The sequence below is a fragment of the Bos taurus genome, chromosome 15 (genome assembly GCF_002263795.3).
Source record: "Bos taurus isolate L1 Dominette 01449 registration number 42190680 breed Hereford chromosome 15, ARS-UCD2.0, whole genome shotgun sequence".
NCBI lineage: Eukaryota > Metazoa > Chordata > Mammalia > Artiodactyla > Bovidae > Bos > Bos taurus.
The window spans coordinates 54,937,634-54,957,446 of record NC_037342.1 but is presented as its reverse complement, the minus strand read 5'-3'; the positions used below and the strand labels follow the sequence as shown (position 1 = coordinate 54,957,446).

Genomic DNA, 19,813 nt, shown 5'->3' with positions numbered 1-19,813 from the left:
GGGTGGAAGCTATCACTTCCCCTTCTCAATCCCACTGCTCTTGATTCCCCTCCTCTCTTGGGGCCCTAGAGCACTCATGTCATCAGTTAAAACAGGCCATCGTGAGAGGTTGGGCACATTTATGACCATTCCTCACAAGATGCAGAATGGCTGCTGCTGCTGCTAAGTCGCTTCAGTCGTGTCCAACTCTGTGTGACCCCATAGATGACAGCCCACCAGGCTCCCCCATCCCTGGGATTCTCCAGGCAAGAACACTGGAGTGGGTTGCCATTTCCTTCTCCAACGCATGAAAGTGAAAAGTGAAAGTGAAGTCACTCAGTCGTGTCCGACTCTTGGCGACCCCATGGACTGCAGCCTACCAGGCTCCTCTGTCCATGGGAGTTTCCAGGCAAAAGTACTGGAGTGGGGTGCCATTGCCTTCTCCGCAGAATGGCTAATTATCACATTATATCTATTTCACTCCAAGATGGAAGGTGCATGTTGTGATACTTGTTTCTCTGATAGCAAAACTGAGGTTTGGAGGGGATGTGACTTGCCCAGAGCCACTGAAAAGGGTTGAGCCAGATTTAGACTCAAATTTACATTCTTGAAATGCCCCACATTTATAATTATTGGTTGATTAGCTTCTGGAGGAAGAAAAGCTATTTTCCCGCAACAGGTGTGAGGGTTTACAGTATAGCCCCTGTGCTGCCATCCTGTCCCTCATTCATGACATGTGTCACAGACCCAGTGACCCAGAATTCTTCTCATAAGAGGCTTGTCCCCGTCTGCCCTGCTTGCAGACACTGACCATTCACTCCTCATGTTCCTTCTCTGGCTGGTCTGCCCTGTGTCTGCACATAGCCTCCCCCTTGTCTCCCACAGAACAGGGCAGAGGTGTAAGTTGGAGCTGACTGGTCAGGGAGGAAGGAGTAACATGCGATTCTCTGGCCCATTGGATCCACCATCCGGGAAGGGGCCACAGAGCAGCAGGGCTGCAGGGCTAGGCTGGGATTATATGGGAGGCTCCCAGCTGGGGAGAAAGGTGGAGGAAGAGAAGGCTGAAACAGAATTCTTTCATTGATGAATTGACATTTATGGAGCTCCCTTCTGTATCAAGGTCAAGGCTGAAGTTACAGAGGAGGAGTAGGGGCTACATCATGGAGCTCTCAGCTAGTGTGACATCAGAGCTGAGGTCAGAGATCACCTTAGTCCCTCAGAGAAATTGAGACTCAGAGGGAGGGTGAAGAGGTCTGCCCTTGGGCATTCAGCCAGTGACAGCTGAAGTCTCCTACCCCATCTCGTGGGCCCCTCTGGCTGCCAGTGCAGGGCTCAGATGACTCAGAAACTCAAAGGTGCCAGGATGAGTCAGGGGTTGTGGCTTCGTCCTCCTTTCCAGCTCAGGAAGGGAGGAGATGGGACAGGCAGGATGCAGGATGATGGAGCTTGTAGGAGAAAGGGCTGCAGCTTGTGGCTGCCTCTGTGCTGTCACTCAAGACAGAGAAAGAGAAACCTGATAACTAGAGCTGCCCTTGTCCTGCCCATTGAGTGACAGGGCCACAGAGGACAGAGACACAGACATAATTCTCTCCAAGCACCTCTTCCACTTCTCAGGTGGGCAGATCAAGGAGAGGGTTCCTTGCAGAAGAGTCATAACAGGAGAGCAAATCACTGATGCCAGAGTCTGGTCTCCTCTGCCAGAAGCTAGCTATGACCCAGGGCCTGGCATGGGGTGGAGATGCAAGTCAGTGAAGGCTCTGGAGATGACTTCAACAGACATCTCCAGGAAGCCTTCTGGGATCGCAGCACCTCCCTCCATCCTCCCTAATGCCAGCCCTGCCCTTTGAGGCAGTCCCTTCTCTGGGGAGGCGCTCAGTAGAACTCCAAGTGTTGGTCTCTGGGGACGTTGTACTTGAGCTTGTGGGCTTCGAAGAGGTTTTCCAGCTCCGTCATGTAGTGCTGGTGCAGCCTGTCCACCTCCTCCTGAGAGGGATGAGGTGTCTTCTGCACCTCGATAGGCTTCCCCACTGCAAGACACAGATGTGATTGGTGGCCCAGAGCAGGAACCCCTAAAGGCACAGGGACCCTCGGGGTTCCCACTAGTATGGTCATCTGAGCAAGTATGCACTCTTTCCCCCTCCCTTTCAATTCTATTTTGGGTCATAGATTCAAAAATGTTAAGGCAACTCCAAGATTCTGATATGTTAACAATACCACCAGCTGGCATTTGTATGTCATATCTCCTATATCATCCTACCAATCCTATGGTGATAGAACCTGCTATTATTCCTTTCAGGCAATGAGGCTCAGGGAGGTTAAGTAACTTGTTCAAGGTCACATAGCCAGGAGCAATCAGTGCCAGGTTGTATGTAGCTCTGGGGATGTGCTCTTAGCCTCAGGAACAGGTGGGTCTGGGAGTCTCAGATGCCATGTCGGAAGTGCCGGTATGGCTGGGAGGAGGTGGCCCACATCGTCCTTCTTCCCCCCTCCCTCCATGCTGGCCTGCAGTTCCCTGTTCCAGAGAAGACATGGGAGGTCCTATCAACCTCCTCCCTCTGGCTCTACTTGGCTCAGAAAGCAGCTGTCATGTCTTATTCTCTTGGGAATGGTCTGGAGGCAGCAACACTATAAACGTGCATGAGAATATTACCACACAACACAAAGAAAGTTTGGCAGAGGCGTTGCCTGTACTCAAGAAATGGCTGGGTAAGTGCAGAAGAACACACCTTTGCCATCGGAACCTAGTTGGAGTTCAGGAAGAAAGCAAATGAGATGATCAAATAGCTGAAAAGATGGTGTTAAGTCCATGCCTCAGACGCTCTTTCATAGCTTGCTAACTGCTACTTTACACATAATTCTAACAGACTTGGAATGCCCTTCCCTAGTATTCACCTTCTCCAATAAGCCTTATAAGACCCTGTGGTCAGAATTAAACTCTCCTTCTCTGGTGCAATAAGAAGTCAAACACCCTGATCAAACCTCTACTTTATTACAAAGGCCAGGGTGATCTTTTGGAAGTGATTTATCTTCTCTATGTCTCAAGTTGCAATCAATAAAATGGAGATGAGTGTCCCACTTCAAAAGTTGTGTGAAAACTGAGCTGCTGCATGTGAGGAGCCAGTGCAGTGCCTTACACACTGCAGGGGCTCAGTGATCAGTAGTGGCTACTGGTCTTCGTGCCCCTGTTACTCTGCTCATTCTAGACTGCCTTCATCAGGGTTACTTGCCTGTGTATCTGTTTAACACTCTAGAAAGTGTGCTCCACAAAGTCAAGTGTGTACTGGTCTATGTCCATATTCCCTTGCAGCATAAGCCCACCTTTTGCTCTGTAGCCCTTTCCCCGCTCTCAGCCCGGGTCTAGGCTCACCCACAGTGGTGATGGGCCGGCGGTAGGGCATAAGACCAAAGCTGCCATAGACGAGCAGGATGGAGCCTCTCGTGACCCTCTGAAGTCCGTCCTGGAACCAGCGCAACCAGGTGCCGGGAGAGTTCTCAACCTGGTCATAGATGTCATTCTCCCCAAAGGAGAAGATCGGCACCAGATCTGCCCTAGAGGGAGACAGGAGAGAGGGCGCGTGGAGGGGCAAGAAGGCACAAGCTGGTCACTAGCTTCCTGAAGGGACCCAGTGAGCAGGAACTGGAGGAGAGGACAGAGCCCTGGGACAAAAGTAGGAGGCCTCAGGTGTGTCCCAGATCTGCCACGGCCTTGCTTTGTGACTGTAAGCGGGACCCGGCTTGTCTCAGGGCCACTGTCTGACAGTTGTAACATGCTAGTGAATCCAGAATGCTGCAGATATAAAACAATTCCAAACTTTCTGGAAAAACTTCTTCCAGCCCAGCTAGTTTTGTATTCTTCATAGATGTTTAAAGATAGGAGAATAGTTCTAAGCTATGTCCCAAGCTCCATTGTCCCAGATTCCCTAGGTCTCAGATATAATGCAAACTTTCAGCAATATGACCTTTGAGACTTAATCCCTTCACAAGATATTCCTTCTAGAACATTCTCTGGGTATTTGTGCATGAGACAGTACATGGATCACCAACACAGAATCTTCACTGTCAGTGGATTGAGACTCTCCCTGCCAAAATAGGATGTGTATTCATCTGTGCTGTCTTCCCAACAAAACACAATCCTTGCCAATCTCCAGTTGAACCCAGAGCCCTCTTCCCAATACCCATGCATCAGGGCGAGCCTGATGAAGCCCTTGCGGTTCCGCAGCACCAGCTTGTAGCCTCCAGGCCTGGCATCCAGTGCCTCCTGGACGCCCCCAACAACGATGGCCAGCAGGTTGCCACCTCCTTCCCTGCTCAGAATGTGAGAAGCACTCTCCTTGTCTGCAGCAACCATCCCTGAAGGGAAGAAAAAGATGAAGTGTGGTTTTAAGGGGGCCAGGATGGTGGGTGAGGATGTGGGCTGGGCTCCACTCTAGTTCCCAGCTGGGAGTTCTCTGAGGACTCAGACCGAGTCTTTCAGGTCTCGCCAACCCCTAGTCAAGCAGATCGCTGAGCAGTGCTGTGGGGAGTGCTTCCTTGAGTCTAGCTTCCTTCTCCACTACACACTCACTTGCAAGAAGTACAGAACAGTTGGCAGCCCTCCTTAAAATCCCTCCCCCATGCCAGCAGACCTCATCTACCTGGGCTACCCAGGGTTGGGAAGACTCACCGCTTATTATGATATAATCCCTGAAGACAGGGGCCCAGAAACACAAGTTCAGCACCATCAGATGTGAGCGGATCCCAGGGAACAGTGAGGAAAAACCAGTGCCATCCGTGCAAAAGTTGGTAAAAGCTCCAACAGTTGCAATCCCATGAGGGTGGTAGCCAACAAGGTAGTTCCGGGAAGGGTCCAGGTCGGCAGTCTTGACCAGCTGCAGGGACAGCAGCCTGGTGAGTCGGGGCTGCACCTTGTGACCACCCTGGGCTCCCTGCTGACTTTCTGTGCTGACCTCTTCTGTGTCTCCCCCGTGCCCAGTGCTATCACACCCCCATGTGAGTGTCCTGAGATTAGAGATGCCTATCTGAGGATCCTTGTCCCTGCTGCAGGCCTGGAGCAGAGGAGATGCTCTGGGAGACCATGAAATGAAGAGGGACAGAATGGACCCATGAATGGATAAGGCCATGCCGCCCACCTGGGAAGGAAGACCCTTGCCCAAGGCAGAGGAAGAACTCCTGGCAGGATGACAGGGACACAAGCCTCTGTCCTATGTGAAGGGAGACCTAATCCCAGGCAGAGCCCTCCCAAAATGAAGGAGCCATCACAGGAGGAGCATCTCTCCAAGGACTATGGCAGCTGGAGGCCTGTCCCAGGTTGGGGCTGACCCCTGAGCCCCTGTGACTCAGTGTAATAGACCCCAGGGTGCAGGGAAGTGGGTGCCAGGATAAGGGGCATGAAGTCCTGGTGATGCCCACAGGTGTGGGTGGAAAGGGGTCAAGGAGGTGTCCTGCCAAGTCTGCAGCACTCCCTGACACCAGGTCACAGCCTGCCCACAGCACTGCACCCCTGTCAGGCGTTGGTCTGTGTAGACACTGCTGCTCCGGGATAATGAAATCTTCACAGAGAAACCCAGCTCCGGGACTGATCTTCAGTATGAGGTGAAGGCAGCTTGTCCTGGGGAAACACTGCCTGATTCTCCACCATCACCTCTTTAGGAAGCCCATAGGGTGCATTTAGAAAGCTCCAGTGCTCAGAAGTCTCCTAATTTCACTAAAAACTGTGCCATTAGGCCCTAGCTAATAGAATCACAGCACAAAGGCTTGTGATGTGAAGTAGACCCAGCAGAGTTGTTAGGACAAGGAATGTTGCTTGCCTGCCTTCAAGCCAGCAGCCACTGTAGCTGCCACTGACAATGGGCCTTGAAAGGAATTCAGGATGGAGGAAAACAGGATACTAGTCACAGAGAGTGAGGATGCACATCACAGGAATAATTGCAGTGAGCCCAGACTTGCCCATCTTCCCTTACTAGAAACGGACAAAAATTACTAACTTGAGACATCTGCTTTTTGTGACTGGCAAGTAATCTTCTGAAGTTTGGCTACATAGATTTTGGGTTTTTTTGGGGTTTTTTTTTGTTTTTTTTTCCAGCAAAATCTGTAAGTTCTGACTCCTCCCTTACCTTTTAGAACAGCTCCCCAGAGATTACTGAGAGGCTATCTCCTTACTCGGAGAAGGTGATGGCACCCAACTCCAGTACTCTTGCCTGGAAAATCCCATGGACGGAGGAGCCTGGTAGGCGGCAGTCCATGGAGTCGCGAAGAGTCTTACTACAGTCCTCAGTAAGGTCCCAGAACAAAACCCCTCACAACTTTTGAGTTGTGCATTTGTTTTCAGTAGACAACAGAGACTCCCTGGCCCCTCCGCTTCCTGACCTCCTAAGATCCCTGCAGGGCCTGCTCTGTAAAGCTGTGTGGAGGACTTGAAAGTTCTCTTGGGAGGTGACGAGAGTCCAGACTCTGCGCTCCACAGCGACCCCTGCAGGCCTCAGTCCAGGACAGGGAGGTCAAAGTGCATGTCATCGCTCCCTCTGCTGGCCACTTGGTGGTACTGCCCGCCCTCTGCAGTGATGCCACAGGACTGCAAGCGGCCTACAATCCTGAACACTGTGCAGGTGGAATTTCTGCAATTTCAGTTTCAGACATTGTCAACAGTGCCCTATTTGAAAAATCCTCTGGGGGAGATACCTGGCTAGAGGAGGGACAGAACAGACATAGATAAGACAGGCACAGAACAGCTCAGCACCATTTTTCTGCCAGATGTGCAAATGATAGCAGCTCCAGGTGTGAAAGGAGAGCCACATGCTGTCCTCAGAAGGTCCCAGGACGACCTGATGTCTTATGGACTCCACACAACCCAGTGATGTATGTGACAGCATCTCCAGTTTACAGTGGAGAAATCGAGGCTCAGAGAGCATGTGTAACTCACCCCAGGTCACACAGCTGGCATGTCGCAGACCTGGTGGTGGAATCTATGATGTCCACCCTCAGAGGAGACACCATATACAGTCTTCTCTCCTGTGTCCATAGAGGGCCGCCTGTCCCTGCCTGGCACCTCTCTGGGTCCTCACTGCCTTCCTCTTCCTATCCCCAGTAGATAATCAACCATCACAGCTGCTTACATCCAAGGGTTTAGTCTGTCTGGGATTCAGGAATGGGGCAAAAGGTCAGTTCACTCAAATTCAGGGTCCTCCATTACTAACATCTGATTTGGGGGTACAGAGTCCCGTGTCTAAAATGGACATGAAGTACCCTGAGTAAGAGACTAAGGGACATGAAATACAAGGGATCAATTTTGTGTGGAAACTAGGATTCAGAATGGGGCAAAGCTCTGTCCCAGGACACAGCACACTGGAGTGCGGGCAGGATCCATCCTGAGTTCTCTCTGCTCTGCTTCTATCCTCAGAGCTAAACACACACTTTAAAATCAGAAAATGAACTTGCTGTGTGTCCTTGATCACACCTTCCTCCTTCTCTGGGTGTGAGTTTCATCATCTGATAAAGTGTGGGCTAGATGCTCTTTTGATGCCTTGTATTTATCATTGAGTCCTTCACCCCAAAACTTACACTCTACGGACTTTACACCTGTGTGTTAAGATACATATGTGTGCCTCACCAATTGCCCCACAGAGCCCTTCAAATCTCATTCATACATCAATCCTCATATTGGCTCCACATCTCCACACACAAGAAAACATAGCCAGACAGAAACTGACTCTTCTCAGGCCACATGGTGGTAGAAGCCTCTCTCCTGCCTCCAAGCCCAGTATTCTGCTCACTGAACACAGGGGCACACTTCCCCATGGACACATGGGGACGATGGTCCTGACCACTCCCTGCTGCTGCTAAGTCGCTTCAGTCGTGTCCAACTCTGTGCGACCCCATAGACGGCAGCCCACCAGGCTCCCCTGTCCCTGGGATTCTCCAGGCAAGAACACTGGAGTGGGTTGCCATTTCCTTCTCTGAACCACTCCCTAGCCAGCCCCATACTTACCGAGATGGGGAAATAGTCCTTCATGTACTTCCATACAGACCAGCGCCTTAGTACGTCAATGTGCCTGCTCCCCTGCCAAGGCTTCGCTCGATCCAAGTACCACCAGACTGCATACAAGATACTGATGATCCAGAATCTTGTGAACAGGAGGCCTATGAAGACCACGTAGCTGAGAATGGCTGGTAAGGGAAGCAGAAGCTGTAGTGGTCAGCAGTGTGAAGGAACACGCTCTCCCCATTTGCCCAGCACTCTTCTGTCCAGTCCTCACCCCGGGAGGAAGGAATCAGCTTCCCAAGCCTTCAAGGAAGAGGGAATACAAGCAACACAATTAGTGTCACCCTGAGCCTGGATTTGAGACCAGGTAAGACTAAGTCCAAACTCACTTTTTCCCACAGCACCAGACACTTTTCTCATTGGGTCTTCCCCCTCCACCTCCCTCTCTGTCTATATTCACCGATAGACGCCTAGTGGAAATGTGACAGGAAGAACTCTTTCTAGTGTCCATTCTATGAGACCCCAGAGACAATAGAGATTATTTCTACCCAGTCTCCACTTCCTGTTTACCCCCAGCACACCTTTCCATAATCTTGTAGTCTGTAGATAGATCCTCCCTTTAGCTAAAGTCCTCCCATGATCCCATGATTTATCACAACTTTGAGGCTCAGCTCAAACAGCTCAGCCTGATTTCAAGCTCCCCACTGGTGGCCTGTCTTGCTCTCTCTTGCTCCAGCCCCACTGCACCCCATGTTCCGGCCACACTAAGCTGTTCAGTGTTGATACAACTCCCGGTGCTCTTTAGCTTTTGCTCAGCTCTTTTCTCCACTGCTATACGCTATCCTACTGAAGGAGGGAGAGAAGAAGAGGGCAACCCATGCCTGCCCTGTCCATCAGGAGTGCAACAGGGCTAGGAGTAGCGCAGTGAGGAATTCATCCCAGACTCAGGATTTTCTGAGTTCCTTTCACAGGCTAATCCCAACTTTAACTCAGGGTCAGGTGGTCTGTGGGGCTGTCTTTAATCTGATGCCAATGGACCTCATTCTTAGAAAATATTAACACCATGCTCTCAAACTCTTTAAGAAGGTCAACCTCCACTTGTACTCCAAATGAAAGTAGGGTAGGCTGGGCCTGTCATTCATGGCTGACTTCCAGGAGGCAAGATTTTGATCCAGTCTGAATAGTAGTAAAATGCCTAAGCTAAGTAGGTTGGGGTTCACAGAGGCTCACTTTATTCAGAGCACCTACAGTGTGTCAGATGCTGGTGATACACCTGTGAACAACACACAGATATTCTTGCCGTCGTGCTTGGGAGTTCAGTGTTGTGTCTGGGGCAGTTTGTAATGTTTATTCAATTTTTTATGGTAGTAAAATATAGATTAAACATAACACTTATCATCAAAACAATTTTTTGTATTTTAGTATTTTTTTTATAAAATTTTTATTAGAGTATAGTTAATTCACAATGTTGTGTTCATTTTAGGTGTACAAAAAAGTAAATGAGTTAAACATATACATATATCCACACTTTAAAAAAATTCTCTTCCCATATAAACAATGCTCTATGTGCTCTATAGAGGTTCTTATTAGTTATCCATTTTATAGATTAGTTCAGTTCAGTTCAGTTCACTTCAGCTGCTCAGTCATGTCCGACTCTTTGCGACCCCATGGACCACAGCACGCCAGGCCTCCCTGTCCATCACCAACTCCTGGAGTTCACCAAAACTCATGTCCCTTGAGTCGGTGATGCCATCCAACCATCTCATCCTCTGTCGTCCCCTTCTCCTCCTGCCCTCAATCTTTCCCAGCATCAGGGTTTTCTCAAATGAGTCAGCTCTTGGCATGAGGTAGCCAAAGTATTGGAGTTTCAGCTTCAACATCCGTCCTTCCAATGAACACTTAGGACTGATCTCCTTTAGGATGGACTGGTTGGATCTCCTTGCAGTCCAAGGGACTCTCAAGAGTCTTCTACAACATCAAGTTCAAAAGCATCAATTCTTCGGTGCTCAGCTTTTTTTATAGTCAAACTCTCACATTCATACATGACTACTGGAAAAGCCATAGCCTTGACTAGACAGACCTTTGTTGGCTAAGTAATGTCTCTGCTTTTGAATATGCTGTCTAGCATATTAAATAACTTTCCTTCCAAGGAGTAAGAGTCTTTTAATTTCATGGCTGCAATCACCACCTACAGTGACTTTGGAGCCCCAAAAAATAAAGTCTGACACTGTTTCCACTGTTTCCCCATCTATTTCCCATGAAGTGATGGGACCAGATGCCATGATCTTAGTTTTCTGAATGTTGAGCTTTAAGCCAAATTTTTCACTCTCCTCTTTCACTATCATCAAGAGGCTCTTTAGTTCTTCTTCACTTTCTGCCATAAGGGTGGTATCATCTGCATATCTGAAGTTATTGATATTTCTCCCAGCAATCTGGATTCCAGCTTGTGCTTCCTCCAGTCCAGCATTTCTCATGATGTACTCTGCACATAAGTTAAATAAACAGGGTGACAACATACAGCCTTGACGTACTCCTTTCCCTATTTGGAACCAGTCTGTTGTTCCATGTCCAGTTCTAGCTGTTGCTTGACATGCATATGGATTTCTTAAGAGGCAGGTCAAGTGGTCTGGTATTCCCATCTCTTTCAGAATTTTCCACAGTTAACTGTGATCCGCACAGTCAAAGGCTTTGGCATAGTCAATAAAGCAGAAATAGATGTTTTTCTGGAACTCTCTTGCTTTTTCAATGATCCAGCAAATGTTGGCAATTTGATCTCTGGTTCCTCTGCTTTTTCTAAAACCACCTTGAACATCTGGAAGTTCACGGTTCACATATTGCTGAAGCCTGGCTTAGAGAATTTTGAGCGTTACTTTACTAGCATGTGAGATGAGTGCAATTGTGTGGTAGTTTGAGCATTCTTTGGCATTGCCTTTCTTTGGGATTGGTATGAAAACTGACCTTTTCCAGTCCTGTGGCCACTGCTGAGTTTCCAAATTTGCTTATTCAGTTCAGTGCATATTCAGTGCAGCACTTTTACAGCGTCATCTTTTAGGATTTGAAATAGCACAACTGGAATTCCATCTCCTCCACTAGCTTTGTTCATAGTGATGCTTCCTAAGGCCCACTTGACTTGGCATTCCAGGATGTTTGGCTCTAGATGAGTGATCACACCATCGTGATTATCTTGGTTGTGAAGCTCTTTTTTGTACAGTTCTTCTGTGTATTCTTGCCACCTCTTCTTAATATCTTCTGCTTCTGTTAGGTCCATACCATTTCTGTCCTTTATCGAGCCCATCTTTGCATGAAATGTTCCCTTGGTATCTCTAATTTCCTTGAAGAGATCTCTAGTCTTTCCCATTCTATTATTTTCCTCTATTTCTTTGCACTGAGCACTGAGGAAGGCTTTCTTATCTTTCCTTGCTATTCTTCGGAACTCTGCATTCAAATGGGTATATCTTTCCTTTTCTCCTTTGCTTTTTGCTTCTCTTCTTTTCACAGCTATTTGTAAAGCCTCCTCAGAAACCCATTTTGCTTGTTTGCTGGGAGCCGGTGTGAGGAGCTCTCCCCATAGCAAAGGTCATGAGAAAGAAGGCTCGGCATACACAGAGGCGGGATCGAGCCTCAGGAGTCCCCCTGGAAATTCTTGAGCATCTACCCCCAAAACCAGAGTCTGCCTACTTTCTGCTTTGTACTCTCACCTACACCTCTGACTTTATGGGGGCCTGTCCCCCACTACCTCTCTCTGAAAAAAGAGTTAACTTACAGCTCCAGTTAATAAAGTTCCTGGGTGTGATAGTGTTTCAACCTACAAACTCCTTTGGAAGTCCTCTAGCCTGCCTGAATAGGTTTTTCCGGCCACATGTGATTGCTCAGAGCCTCCCAACTGTGAGAGGCATGAGATGTTCTAAACTGTCTAAATACAGATTCCTTTGAGCAGTTAAAAGATTGATTAGAAATTGTATTGGTGAAGGGTTTTTCACTTGTTGGGCCAATGTTTGCTGCTAAGTCTCCATATCCCTTACCTGCTGTGTCCCTGGCAGTGTATTGATTAATATAGCTGGTGTAAGTAGTAGCTTTAATGTTTGTAACCTGGGACCCTTGAGTTAATTCTTTTTCTTGTTATAGCCCACCACATCTTTGCCCTGTAGGAATGTAACTTTATCTAATGCTTTTGGAGGGTGGCGCCTGACTAATCACCTTTAGAGAAAAATAAGTTTTCTGAAGAAAGGGTCTTAAAATGTTAACAGGCCTCCGGGCCAGAAGATGATGCAAATCACCTAAACTTTTGCATATGATAAGTTTGCAGGAAGAAAGCCTGGCTTACTGCATGACTCTACCCCTTCCCCCATTATCCTCTATGCATAACTTAAGGTATAAATACTACTTTGGAAAATAAAGTGCAGGCCTTGTTCACTGAAGCTTGGTCTCCCCATGTCGTTCTTTCTCTCACCTTCTGGCTGAATTATTCAGCCTCTTTTCTCCACTCAATTTCCTCACTGAGCTATCCTTATTCTATTACTCTTTATATCCTTAATTAACATTTAATTAAGCCACTGTTTCCTGATCCTCGCAGCGCCATCCCCGCTTCGAATTCCCTGGATCCACCGGGGCTGGACCCCGGCACTTGTTTGCATTTCTTTTTCTTGAGGATGGTCTTGATCCCTGTCTCCTGTACAATGTCACAAACCTCCGTCCATAGTTCATCAGGCACTCTATCTATTAGATCTAATCTATTTTATAGATAGTAATGTGTATATGTCAATCCAAATCCCCCAAAATTTCCTCCCCCACTTGGTTCCCCTGGCAACCATAGGCTTGTTTTCTACATCCATGACTCTATTTATGATATGTAAATAAATATAAATATTTGTACCCTTTTAATTGATTCTGCATATAATGACATCATACAATATTTGTCGTTTTGTATCTGACTTACTTCACTCAGCATAGCAATCTCTAGGTCCATTCATGTTGTTGCAAATGGCATTCTTTTGTTCTGTTTAATAGCTGAGTAATATTCCATTATCTATATGTTCTACATCTTCTTGATCCATTCCTCTGTCAATGGACATTTAGATGGTTTCCATGTCTTAGTTATTGTAAATAGTGCTGCAATGAACATTGTGGTGCTTGGATTTTTTCAAATTATGGTTTTCTTGACAAAGGCACTGTGGAGAACTCTATGGAGATACCCTACGAAACCAAAGATAGAGCTACCATAAGACCCAGCATTCCCATTTTGGGGCATATACCTGAAATGATTTTTAGTGTATTGTCGATGGCATTATTCACTCATACTGTTGTGTAACAATCACTATCCTTCATCTCTGGAACTCTTTTCATCTTCCCATACTGAAACTCTGTACCCATGAAATGAGAACTCCCATGTCTGGTCTAGAGAATAAAACCCAAGTTGTTCATAGTGGCTCCCTGCGGGGTAGGATTCACTTTTAGAACACATATTCTGTTTGGATGAGTTACAATAACATGGATTCACTTTTCACTCAGAAAAAAAAAGATTTTAAAAATGCTTGCATTTCCACTTGACCAAAAGAACTCTCCTCACCCCACAGTATACCTCACCCTGGACTCACCTTTTAACTCCTGTCAGCAGGCAATGCCAAACTTGGGAGTATTTCCAGTCCCTGAGAAAGGAAGATCCCTTCTTTCCCCTCACAATACCCAGAAGGAAAAATGTAAAACCACACTTTACTAAGAGGATAGGCAGGTTGGTTAAGGTCACACAGCAAACTAGTAGGATAGGACCTGACATTCAGTTCTACTGTTGTGCCCCATCATGCTCCCAACATTCATTCATTCATTCAACAGTTATCAGCCTCAACTCTTCAAGGAGCTGGAGACACAGATGAGAAGAAGACCACCTGTTTGAAAGGAGCTTACCTTCCTGTGAGAGTGTGTGCATTAAAGAAAAAAGAACAGAGTAAACAAGTAACCCATGTTTCTGGGACTTGAGACCTTGATTGACAGGTCCCTGTTGACCTTTCCAGCCACTTCTTTGCCCCTCCCCCAAATGCCTGCTCTATGTCCAGCGTGAGCCAGCTGTTCACTACATGTGCAGCATTTACTGGCCCACTGGAAACCCTTACTTTCCTGCCAGTCTGTACATTCTGCCTGTGGACAACCTCTTAAGTATCTTTGAAAAGGGGTCCCATCTCTCTGCCCACTGCTAGCCTCCATAGACCAGGGTAAGGAATCTTTTCAGAATTCAGAGCTGTAATTCAGAATGTGAGGTTCAAGAGGCAATTTGGAGGATATTGCCTAGGTATAAAATAATTTCTAATATAAGCATTTAAATTGTAAAAACCATTCTTGGCTCTCTGGCTCTACAAAAATACAATCAGGAGGCTGGATTTGGCCCTATTGACTATGCTAAAACCTTTGACTGTGTGGATCACAACAAACTGTGGAAAATTCTTAAAGAGATGGGGATACCAGACCACCTTACCTGCCTCCTGAAAAACCTGTATGCAGGTCAAGATGCAACAATTAGAACCAAACAAGGAACAACGAACTGGTTCAATTAGGAAAGGAATATGTCAAGGCTGTATATTGTCCCCCTGCTTATTTAAATTATATGCAGAGTACATCATGCCAAATGCAGTGCTGGATGAAACTCAAGCTGGAATAGAGATTTCCAGGGAAAATACCAATAACTTCAGATACACAGTTAATACCACTCTATGGCAAAAAAAGAAAGTGAAAATCACTCAGCTGTGTCCAACTCTTTGTGAGTCCATGGACTGTAGCCTGCCAGTCTCCTCTGTCCATGGAATTCTCCAGGCCAGAATACTGAAGTGGGTAGCTGTTCCCTTCTCCAGCAGATCTTCCTGACCAAAGAATCAAACTGGGGTCTCCTACGTTACAGGCAGATTCTTTACCAACTGAGCTACCAGGAAAGCCCATGGCAGAAAGCAAAGAAGAACAAAAGAGCCTCTTGATGTAGGTGAAAGAGAAGCATGAAAAAGCTGGCTTAAAACTCAACATTCAGAAAACTAAGATCATGGGACTTTCTTGGTGGACCAGTGGCTAAAATTCTGAGCTCCCAATGCAGGGGCCAGGGTTCCATCCCTGGTCAGGGAACTAGATCCCACATGTCATAACTAAGACTCAGCAAAGCCAAATAAATAATTATTTAAAAAAAAAAACAAAACACTAAGATCATGGCGTCTAGTCCCATCACTTCATGGCAAGTAAGTGGGGAAAAAATAGAAATAGTGACAGACTATATTTTCTTGGACTCCAAAATCATTGCAGATGGTGACTGCAGTCATGAAATTAAAAGACACTTGCTTCTTGGGAAAAAAAGCTATGACAAATCTAGGCAGCATATTAAAAAGCAGAGACCACTTTGCCAACATAAGTCCGTCTAGTCAAAGCTATGGTTTGTCCAGTAGTCATGTATGGATGTGAGAGTTGGACCATAAAGAAGGCTGAGTGCTGTGGTGCTATAGAAGACTCCTGAGAGTCCCTTGGACAGAAAGATTAAACTAGTCAATCCTAAAGGAAATCAATCCTGAATATTCACTGGAAGGACTGATGCTGAAGTTGAAGCTACAATACTTCGGCCACCTGATGCAAAGAGCTAACTCTTTGCATTGGAAAAGACCCTGATGCTAGGAATGATTGAAGGTAGGAGAAGAAGGGGACAACAGAGCATGAGATGATTGGATGGCATCATTGACTCAATGGACATGAGTTTGAGCCAACTCCGGGAGGTAGTGAAGAACAGGGAAGCCTGGCGTACTGCAGTCCATGGGGTCACAAAGAGGTGGACATGAGTGAGTGACTGAACAAAAACTAGTGCTATAGATAGTATTCTGAGCCTCATCTTTGAGCTTCTTTGCAGATACTGAACCCCCACCAGGTAGAGGAAGTTGCTCACCAGCCCATAGACCTCAAACCAGGGGAAACCAGAAGGTTGGTGATGTTGGCTTCCAGTTACCTTAACCAAGCAATCAGACAACTGTCTAGGGGCTGATCATGTGCCCAAGCAACTCTACCCCACCCAGTCTCTAGAAGCCATTCCCTGAAATTCAAGAGAGGGAGGGAGAGGGGGTCAAGTGTTTTGAGCCAAAACTGTCTGGACTCCTTGCTTGGTCCCTGCAGTAAATACTGCACTTTCTTTCACCACAACCCAGTGTCAGCATGGGAGCTTTCCTGTGCTCGGGCAAGCTGGTGCAAATTTGATTTGGTAACAACTGCTCCCTGTGATCTGTCTTCCCCAGACACCTCAACACAGAAGATCCCTGAATTGCAGCCTATCACACACAGATTGGACCATGTTACTTCTATAACTAAAGCCCACCTGGGCCTCCCCTTTGTCCTCAGATAAGGGAAAAGTACAAGCTCCTGCTCCTGGCACCAGTGGGCCCAGATACCTTTTCTCAGCTGCCCTCCTTCTAACTCCAGGCCCAAGGCTACCTCACCTCCCTGTGCTGTTCCTGACACTCCCAGATCCCAGGCTGGGCTGGGGGTTGGTGCAACTAGTCAGACACAGCTCCCAAAGCTCCTTCAAGGCCAGCTGAGCAAGATGTTCCTAATTCCCGGTGATCTCCAGGCACTGAGCTGGGGATTATCCCCCCATCAGTGCACAGTGTGTACCAGATGTGACAGGTGCCCTAGGGTGCCCGTTTCCAACCCAGCTCTCCTTACCCATGGACACCAAGCAGCTGACCGCCTGCAGGACCACCAATGTCTGCAGCCTGCGTTTCCATGGCACACACAAGGGCGCGAACTCCACCATAATGGTTATTCTGCTGGCTCTGGAGGCTTCTCTGAGCTCTGTGACACCTGCTGGTTTTCATTGTTGCCAGCATTTATCTAAGCATTTATGGGGCCTGGGGGTGGGTGTCCAGTCAGCCCTAAGATCTCATTGCACCTGCCCCAGCAGGAACTGGTTTCCTAGGAGAAATCTTTAAAGACACCTGGCCTGAGCCTAGCTGAGTATGCAGGAAGAGAAGTACAGTTTACTCCTCAGGCAATACATTATCTGCCAGATCACCTTTGCTCTCATCCTACCCATTATTTGGCAAGTGAAGCGCAAGTATAGGGCAATCCTGTCCTCTTTTCACTTACCCAACTACTTAGCCACAGTAATTGTCTCCTTTCACCTACTAGGTCAGTGGTTCCTCTTCACATATCTTCCCATCACAGTTGCCATATAAATATCTCTTGGTCCCACCGTCTCCTCCATCTCCTGTCCTATTCCTCAGCTCATCTGCACAGCAAAACCCAAGAAAGAGCCATCTGCATTAAACACCCTCCCCTCCCATTCTGTCCTCCCTCCTCCAGACTTCAGACATCACTCTTCCATGAAACTGCCCTTGACAAGTTCACCAGTGGTCTCCATGCTGCTGAATCCAGCAGTCAATTCTGAGCTCTTGTCTTGACCTCTCAGCAGCCTCCGACACAGTTGGTCCCTCCCTTCTCCTTGAAACCACTTGGCCTATGGACACTACCCTCTCCTGGTTTGCTTCCTGCCCCTCTGGCTGCCCCTGGGTCTCCACAGTGGTGCTTATCCTTCACCAGGCTAAGTGTTTGAGGGTCCTCCTGTCCCCTCAGTCCCTGGAGCTTCCCTTTTCTCTCCATTCTCTGTCCTGCAGAGACTTCATCCAGGCTCATGGCCTTGGAATCTGTCTACAGGATGAACATTTCCAAATTGCATCTCCTGCCTGACCTCCCCCGGGCTCCAGACTTGACTTTGTAGGTGGGTACTTGACATCCTCTCTGCTAGTCTCCTTGGCACCTCCAGGACAGCCTATCTAGAACTGAACTTGAGCTCCCTCACCTACCCTTTCTACAGTCTCCACATAGCTATAGAGTTTTCCAAAGTCATTACACATTACACTGGTGGTCAACTGGTTAGGACTCTGCACTTTCACTGCTCAGATCTGGGATTCCTTGTATACTTGATTGTGCTTAACAGTGTTTCTCAATGCTTAATGCAGATCGCATTTAAAAATATCTAATGGGGCGGGACAACATGGCAGCCTCCATCCTTGGCTCTGTTTTGTGGATTGTCTGGTAAGTTGTTCTTTCATCAGCTTCAGGCCAAGTTTGAAGTTAATATAAGGATTGGAAAAGATGCATCTTCAGAAGAGAAGAAAAAGGCCTATAAGTAAAGAGGCTATGGAGCAATTCTCTCAGGAAGAATACCATTTTCCCAAAGAAGCTTCAGTCAGTGGCTGATGAAGAAATTGCTGCCATTCTCAGTAATAGCTGTCTCATTAGAATCAGAAATCATGTGCTGAAAGATCCCCTGCGCAGGTGTATGATGGTGCTGGAGGCTTTGTGTTATGGTCATCCATCACTTAGCTGGTCATGGGCAATTGTTGGGGTTGAGCAAGCACTGTGGTAATCTGCTCCTGAACCTACTAAGCTTACAGGAAAAACAATTCTGTCAAGAGGAGACTTTTCTGAAAGATAGAAACTTAATTTGGGAGGATCTGGATTAGAATTCTGCTCTACCTGATAATGTCTATAGTTAAAGTACTTTTAAATTTTAAATGAGGATATTTGGATGTTTGGATATTTCATTGTGTCAGTGAATTATCTTTTCTCTTGGGCTTAATAAATTAAACATACTGTTCCCATACATGATGCAAAGAGTAGTGTAATTAAAAATGTCTCTGTGAAAAATAATGTTCACTATTCATTTGAATATCATTTTATGATATGTTTGTGTTCTAGTCTTTTGTTGATTCAATAAATATTGATTAAATATCTCTTGCATGTGAAAGCTGCTTTTCACTCCCACAGCCAACCTCTGGTCAACTCTGACACCAGCGTTCTCAGTGGTCTCTGTCTCTGTGTCCTTTCTCCCTCCCACACTCTCAACGGTCGGAGGGACAGCTGGATCTAAGGCTATGTGATTGCACCAGCTACAGAGTAGTGGTGTCAGGCTTTCGCAAAATAACAGCACCAATTTACATCTCACCTGGAATATATCAGTGTCCCATGGATGCAGATCCTCCCTCCTTCTTGGTAAACTCAGACGTCTTATTTCCTGTTGTGTAGAGAGATATGAAGTTGGGGTCCTGATTTCCAATTCCTCATCATGAATGGACATGACTTTATTCATTGCATTTCCTCTCTGTGAAAAGTTTATGAGGCAGGAGGGTAGTGGAATTGGGCAGAGAGAGAAACTGAACCAAAATGGCCCATCAGAGTGGTCCTGAATTGGGCTAAAGTGTCCAAGGCAGATTGGAAGAGGGCTGAGACCAGTCCTGCTTTGGCCACTTTCCAGCTGTGAGACCTCAGACAAGTCCTTCCCTTCCCAGAGCCCCTCATCCTACCAGGTATCAGGTGCTGAGACGACAGCCCCTATTGACCCGTGTACAGCACTCAGCAGTCCACCAGGGGTTCTGTGAGCCTCACCTCACAATCCCCTTGCAGGCCAACAGCCAGGCACCACCATACTTCCTGGGGCAGTGCGGCTGCTGTGTGGTCTGAGGACCTGCCTTGTCCACCAGCTGCCTGTTACTGGTTCCTGACAAGGTAAGTACAGAGTTTAAGAGTAACTGCTCAGAAACCTTAGAGCAATGTGGCACAGTATTTCTATGTGTATTGAAACTAATAATTGAAAGTTAGATTTGAACTGTTTATCTTTGTTTTCTTCTTTTCTTGGGTAATTTATATTTTATTTTACAAATAGAGAAGTCCATGGTATCTTAGAAAAAAGAAAAAATACAAAAACCTGATGTTAAACCACAATTAATTGAGAAGCATAATCTAGGGCAATTCCAACAGTAACTTCTGACATTTTTAACATTTTTTGAGGCAGAAAGACTCTTTTGACCCTTCATCATTGACATTTATAGATAAGACCAGGGTTTG

The 19,813-nt window shown here is 46.9% G+C and overlaps 1 protein-coding gene across 1 annotated transcript; it reads right to left on the bottom strand.

Moving 5' to 3' along the window:
• Positions 1-1,812: 1,812 nt before the first annotated feature.
• On the bottom strand, positions 1,813-16,721 carry LOC785379 (2-acylglycerol O-acyltransferase 2). The gene is made up of 6 exons (XM_024975599.2): positions 16,631-16,721; positions 7,964-8,142; positions 4,643-4,847; positions 4,155-4,329; positions 3,347-3,528; positions 1,813-2,006 (listed from the first exon to the last, which is right to left on the bottom strand). The coding sequence occupies exons 1-6, from the start codon at positions 16,719-16,721 to the stop codon at positions 1,852-1,854; spliced, it is 987 nt and encodes a 328-aa protein (XP_024831367.1). The 3' UTR covers positions 1,813-1,851.
• Positions 16,722-19,813: the final 3,092 nt, after the last annotated feature.

What these genes read in the sequence shown, in the direction of transcription:
- LOC785379 (XM_024975599.2), bottom strand. Translation starts at nt 16,721, where the DNA reads ATGGTGGAGTTCGCGCCCTTGTGTGTGCCATGGAAACGCAGGCTGCAG. An exon ending in CAGCTGCTTGGTGTCCATGG is followed by an intron (nt 8,143 to 16,630) that starts GTAAGGAGAGCT and finishes TTCCCTTACCAG; the next exon opens with CCATTCTCAGCTACGTGGTC. An exon ending in AGGACTATTTCCCCATCTCG is followed by an intron (nt 4,848 to 7,963) that starts GTAAGTATGGGG and finishes CTGTCCCTGCAG; the next exon opens with CTGGTCAAGACTGCCGACCT.